This window comes from Eubalaena glacialis, chromosome 1 (assembly GCF_028564815.1).
Source record: "Eubalaena glacialis isolate mEubGla1 chromosome 1, mEubGla1.1.hap2.+ XY, whole genome shotgun sequence".
NCBI classification, from domain to species: domain Eukaryota; kingdom Metazoa; phylum Chordata; class Mammalia; order Artiodactyla; family Balaenidae; genus Eubalaena; species Eubalaena glacialis.
In genome coordinates this window covers 261,333-267,810 of record NC_083716.1, presented here as the reverse complement: position 1 = coordinate 267,810, position 6,478 = coordinate 261,333, and the positions used below count along the sequence as shown (strand labels likewise).

At 63.0% G+C, this 6,478-nt stretch overlaps 1 protein-coding gene across 1 annotated transcript; it reads right to left on the bottom strand.

Annotated features, from left to right (window-relative positions):
- Positions 1-3,143: 3,143 nt before the first annotated feature.
- On the bottom strand, positions 3,144-4,402 carry VENTX (VENT homeobox). Its single transcript, XM_061180898.1, has 2 exons — positions 4,189-4,402; positions 3,144-3,556 (listed from the first exon to the last, which is right to left on the bottom strand). Exons 1-2 carry the CDS (start codon positions 4,400-4,402, stop codon positions 3,144-3,146), a joined length of 627 nt encoding a protein of 208 aa, XP_061036881.1.
- Positions 4,403-6,478: the final 2,076 nt, after the last annotated feature.

The window sequence follows — 6,478 nt, the reverse complement described above, 5'->3', positions numbered from 1 at the left end:
CTGCAAGCCACAACTACTGAAGCCCGCACGCCTAGAGCCCATGCTCCGCAACGAGAGGCCACCGTAATGAGAAGCCCGCGCACCGCAATGAAGAGTAGCCCCTGCTCGCCGCAACTAGAGAAAGCCACGCACAGCAACGAGGACCCAATGCAGCCAAAAATAAATAATGAATAAATAAATACATTTATAAAAATAAAAAATAAAATAAAATCACACGTCCTGGCAAGGACAGTAGATACCACAGCCCCACAACCCAGCTTAAGAAGCACCCAGTGTTCACTTTTAGGAGTCCCACGAGAAGACCTCTACCCTCCCGGCAACTGCTTCTTTATGATCGTTCAAGACCTATGGTCAGATTGCAGGAGTCCCTCCCCCAGAAGTACTGAAGCAGGACTGACCTGGCCCAACCCTCTGAGCGGTCCACAGGCGCAAGACCTGCGGCCTGGGGTCCATGCCTGGGGTGGGCCAAGAGCAGCATCCCCAGACACAGAGTAGGCAAGGTTGGTTCAGGGGCCAGCAGGGGCCCTAGAGCTGACTGGGTGCCAGGAAGGGACCCTGGGGTCCAGCCTGATCCCCACCCAGGAACCAGAGGTGACCCTGACGTGGGAGCCTCAGGGCAGTCTTCCTGAGACCCAGGCTTGCTGGGTGGGTCACTGTCTAGGGTCCTCCATGGTCCCACCTTCCCCACTCTGGCACTACCGGGGTCACCACAGTCCACACCTTGGCATAACTTGGCCCACTCCTTGTCCCCAGATCTGGTGGCCCCTGCACCTCCAGAGAGGCGTGGTCTGCCCTGAACTGCTCTCCTGTCCCCCTGTCCAGGTGGTCTCCCAAGGGCAGGGCTGCTGTCCCCAAATCCAGCAGCCAGGCATGAGGCAGGTGACTGGGAACCAGCGGGGTTGGGGGGAGCAGGACTCTGGAGTTCGGACCCCTCCATGCAGGGTCCTGATGGGTGAATCCTCCCGCGTTGGCTCCGGCCAGCTCGGGCAGCCTCAAGGCCTTGGAGACACGGTGGCTGAGGAGATGGCCGGCAGTGTTCCCCGGCCCCAGGACCTGGCCCAGGGCGTTCAGGGGCCCGAGTTGTCTATGAGAAGGTGGCCAGGCAGTAGAGGTCCACAGTGCTCCTGCCCTGGCCGGGAGCCTGGTCTAGAACAATGGAAAAGTCCTCCAGTGGTCTGGGTGCCAGGCCCTGAGTCAGACAAAGGATGGTCGAGCGGCTCCGTGTGGTCCTGAGAGGAGAGGCCCCCTGGGGAGGTGTCTTGGTCAGAACTGGTTACGCAGACCCGTAGCAAATTGATGCAGCGGATTCCTCTGCCAGCCCCGGGCTGCCCAGCGCTCTGGGGTGTGGAGAAGAGGATCAAAGTTTTGACGGGCCTCAAAAAGCCGCAGATGTGCTCCTGCAGGTGCCTGGGCACACACAGAAGGCGGGTGGTCGCTCTCAGGGCCCCTGGGCCCCTCGTCCAGCTCCCTTGGTGCAGTGGCCCCCACCTGCCTTCTCTGGCACTTTCCAGACCACGGGCGGGTCTGGCCCCTTGAAAATCGTGACTGGAGCTGGGTTCTGAGCTTAAGCAGCACAGGTTCAGGGCTCGCTGGCCCACACCCCAGGAGGGACTGGACGCATCTGGCCTCCTCCCCCTTCCCATCACCAGGCCTTCATTCTTAGCAGCTGCACTTCAAGAACTGCGTTAGTTTCTCTTTCAAATTCGTCCTGAGTTTGCATTTTTCCAGGAAACCGAGGGAGAATGATGGCTACGACATGCAAATTAATGCAGTAATATCCTTGCTTCCCGTGGAGCGGCACCTCCGCTGCCTGCCCAGTAAAAGTCAGTGCTTCCCCTTCGCAGGCGGCAGGACCCCAGCCCTGCAGTCATTACAGGGAGAGAAGGGCCTGGAATTGGCCTCTCGCGTGGTCATTGCGTGTCCCTACGCCCACGCGGCCGAGGCGGTCTGCCGCCCAGGTGCCCCCTCCAGCCCGGCGGGTGAGGGAGGGGAGGTGAGCTAACCCCAAGATCGCCTGCCACAGCCCCAGCCCTGAGTCGGAGAAAAGGGGGCGGCAAGGCAGACCCTCGGAGAGGGGAGAGGGTCGGACCGTCCTCTTGCTTGGCGCCTGGGTGCCCGATTCCTAAGTTACGTCAGCACGTTGTCAAGAGGCAGCGGAAGGCTGAGAAGCAGGGCCCCGGCCACCGGCGATCCCGGCGGGTCGGTAGGACGTGGCTGGCCGCTGGCGCCGCCGGTCCTGCTGCGGGCGCGCGGCGATTCCTTCTCTTTCCGCCGGACAACGCCGACCGCTGTCCCGCTCCAGCTCCGTCCCCGCGGAAGCCAAGCGACCGCGCCAGGCCCGCGGTGCGGTCCGCGCTCCACCGAGTCCGCGGTTCCGAGGCCGCGGGGCCCACGCGTGGACGCCCCGCGCACACTCACCACACGCACCCTCACGCACATGATCCCACAGAGACGGCACTTCGCCTCGGACGTTCTCTAGTAAAATAAATAAATAAATAAATGAACGCGGGAAAAATTCCCTAAAGTAAGCGTGAAAGTTTCCACTCGCTCACAACGCTGAGAAACCTAGTTAGCGAAAGTAGTTGGTAAGTTTCTCTTTAGCAATTCCGGCACCAAACTGTTCCTGTCGTTTTTTTGTTCCGAATCAGTTTCCTGCCGCCGCAGCCAGAAACAATCTACTAAGTTCTTCGGAGCCGCCGCGGTTACCGAGACAGGTCCACAGAGTAAACCTCAGAATACTTTATTGGCTGCTTTGTACACATTGGAAAGCCCTATTTTGTCTATTTCGAGGACACTATAAAACTATGTGCACTGTCTTTCAGGCAAGTTTGCACTAACATAACTTTTTAAAAACAGTTTTTAAATATCCGTAAGATACCCACAGATAGTCTTGCGGCATCCATTTTAACACAGTATTAACAACAACAAAAACAAAAACCTGAAAAACGAGACAAGAAGAGAACGCCGAGACGCCCGCTGCGCACCAGGAGCAAGGACCCGGCCGGGGCGCCGCTCGCTCGCGGGGACCCGTCTCCGGACCTGGGACGGGGTGGCCCCGGTGGCGGAAGACAACACCCCACCCCCCCCGCCGCGCGCGGGCCCTTCCTCCCCAGCGGACCCCCAGGGCACACGGCCTCGCAGCCCTAGGACAGGTAATACATGCCGTAGGCGGCCACGGGCGCGGCGAGGAGTCCCGGCACCTGCGTCAAGGAGCCCGCCGCGCCGCCGTACACGGCCGGGGAGCCGTGAAGGTGGGCGCCCAGCGGGAAGGGCAGGGCGAACGAGGGCAGCAGCGGCTTGGCCGCCAGCTTCAGCTTCTCCAGCTCGGCCTCCTGCAGTCGCTTGGCCTTGGCCCGGCGGTTCTGAAACCAGATCTTGACCTGCGTCTCGGAGAGGCTCAGGCTGCTGGAGAACTCGGCGCGCTCCGCGATGGACAGGTACTGCTTCTGGCGGAACTTGCCCTCCAGCGCCAGCAGCTGCGCGGTGGTGAAGGGCGTCCGCGGCTTGCGGTTGCTCTTGTGTTTCCTGAGGGTGCAGGGTGGAGGGCTGGGGGCGCCTGGGGGGAAAGAGCACAAAGCCGGCGCTCAAACGCCAGCAGTGCGCGCCAAGGACGGTTCCGGATGCGTGTCCCGGCTTCGTGACCGCGGGCCTCAGTGGAGACAAGATCCCCCCAAACCTCCGGGGTAATAGAAGCGAGGCACCGGGGAGACGGCGCGCGGAGAGGGGGGCCGTTGTGGACTCGGGCTCTGCTCCCCAGATCGGTGGCCCTGCGTCCCTCGGGAGGAGGGGAACTCTGCCCACTTGGAGAAGCGAAAAACTTGGGCGGGAAGCCGCCGCAAGAACTGAGCGGTGAGCGCAGAGGCCAAGCAGAAGTCAACGATCGCGGGGAGTGCTCGGCCAGAGAGACTCCGAGGCAAGAAGCCCCGGGTCTTGGGTTGCGGGCTCCGCCCCAGGGTAGAGCAGAAGCCTGTTTGGCGTGGGACCAGGGAGCCGCCGTGGGGTTCGCGCGCGCGGGAGGGGTCGGGTGGGCTCGTGTGGGCTGGTTTCTTTCTCTGCGCCCAGGCCGGCGCGTTAGTGGCTGGTTACTTTCCAAAGTTAGGAGAGACAGCGTCCTTCCCGCCCTAGTCCTCCGACCCCGGGCCGGGCGGGCTCCTCTCGCAGCCCAGGACCGTGCGACAGGGCACTTACGTGGGGAGGACAAGGGGGCGGCCGCCGGGACCCAGACCTGGGGTTCCGCGGCGCCCCGCGGCCTCTCCTCCCGGGGTTCCGCGGGCTCCGCGCCCAGCCAGTGCTCTGCCTGCAGCAGCGACTCGACGCTGAAGGGCAACGGGCCGGGCCCCGCACGGTCCCCGCTGCACGTCCTGAGCCCAGCAGGGTTCATGCCGAGCGACGCCGGGGCCATGCGCTAGCCGGCGGGCGCGGGGCTGGCGGGGCCCAGCAGGCGCGACGTGGGGCCAGCGCGCCGCGACACTGCCGGGGGCTCCACGGCGACCCGCCCTCAGAGCCCTATAAAAAGGCGGCGTCCCTTTCATGCCCAGCTCTCCAATCGCCGCTGTCGCTGCCGCGTAGGCCCAGGCGTCCATTGGTTTCGCTGACCCGGGAGGGCGGGACGGCCGACTGGGACTCGTGCGCCCCTGCCCCGGCCTGCCTGGCGCACGCCTGTCGGTTTCCCAGAGCCCGGCTGTCCTCTCCCGGAGGGCTGCGGCCCGGCTGGGAGGTGGCTGGTACACCCGGGGAGCACGAGGGGCTGGCCCCAGCCTCCCCACGCGCAGGAGCCCACAGTGGGCGCGACCTGGTTGAGCCGCGGTCCGGGCACAGGTCGGGACCGCGCGCGGACCCTGAGACGCGGAGAGCTCGGCGCCATGAGAGAGGCGGCGCCGGCGCCTCCCGTAGTGTCGTCCCTCTGTCGCTCGCCGGCTGCTCTTCCCGCTGCGCCCAGCCCGGAGCCTGAACCCTCGGCGCGTGCCTGCTGTGGCCCAGGCGTTCCCTCCGAACCCTGGGGGCTGCTTTTGACTGACCCTGCGCCCGGACTGAGGACCCTGCTTCTGTCGCCTAGTAGTCGGGCCTCAGGTGCCCTGACCCTCAATGGCTTTTCAGGCACCCGTAGCTGCCGAGCGCTCTCCCTGGCGTCCCACGGCCTGGCCCCAGGAGCGGCCGGCGGGGCACGTCGAAGGTCCCCGGGCAGGGCCCCGAGCCGCGGAGAAGGCGGAGGGGCCGACCTCTCACCCGCCTGCGACGCAGCGCTTGGGGCACAGGCAGGGCGCCTCGGGCCGCCGGGGCGCGAGGTCAGTCGCTGGGTGTTGGATTCACCGTCAGCCTCTCCCGCTCCGCACTTGCTCGGCCGAACCATCCGGATTCGCGGGACCTGGGACCTGGGAAAAGCCCCGCGGCGCGGGCTTCCGACCGACCCGGCCAGACGGGGCCGGGCTGTCCCCGGGGCCCCCGCGGCTCAGGCGGAGAGGGATCCCTGACCCGGCTCGTAGAAGGTGGAGCCAAGGCCCGACAGAGATTTGCACTTACTCGGATTATTTTTCCAAAACTGAACCAATCTTTGGTTTAAAAACCTTCTGGGGTGCTGCAGACGAGGCACCGCTCTGCAGCTTCTCCCGGAACGGAAGAAACCCCGACTGCGTTTTAGAATAAATCATGAGATTGGTTTGCAGGTAACGCCTTTATGTCAGATTAATATCCCAGAACACGGAAACGGCAACCTAAATCCGTACATGTTTATTTTTGAAAAACCAAAGTTGTTTAATGAAATCTAGCTTTGGGTGATACTTTATCCAGTTCAGCTAGAGAAATTCAATTAGAAAGTTTCTGTCCATGCTAATTTAGAAGCATGACTGAAAGGGGCCCTCAGACCCCTCCAGGCCAGGCCTGCGTCTGTGGCTAGATCTGTTCTTTCTGCATTCCAAGATGGATTGCCCCTTTCTAATGTAATAAAGATGTTCTGAGTTGATTGAAGATAATTGCATCATTAGAGCACTTTCTTTGAAGGCCTCTCTCCTGATAGTTTATCTTTAGCAGGCCACTCACGGGAGCGTTTGAAAAAGAATTTTAATGAGGATGACAGCCAGCTGCCTCCGCCTGCCCCATGTCCACTCAGGACACTCCGGAGGTGGCCTCTGGGTGGATGAAGCGGGGGCCTGGCTGCGGCCTGGTTAGCCTGGGGGTGGGATGGGGCCATGGGGCCAGGCACAGGGGCCGACCTTCAGGACCGGCTCCCTGAGGGTGTTGGACTGGTGTCTCTAGTTCCCAGCAAGGCTGGGCCAGTGCTGACCAGGCCCCTGACTGGCACTGGCTCCAGCAGTGGGGTAGAGGAAGGAGGGAGGGAGGATGTGGGGCTGGGGGAGAGCCCCTGGGCTTGGATATCAAAACCCAGACCCCAACACTGAGCACAAACAGGCCTCCAGCACAGCGTCATCTCCAGCCCTGCTGGGCCCTGGGATGGGAGGTGGTCTCTGGCCACCAGGAGGGA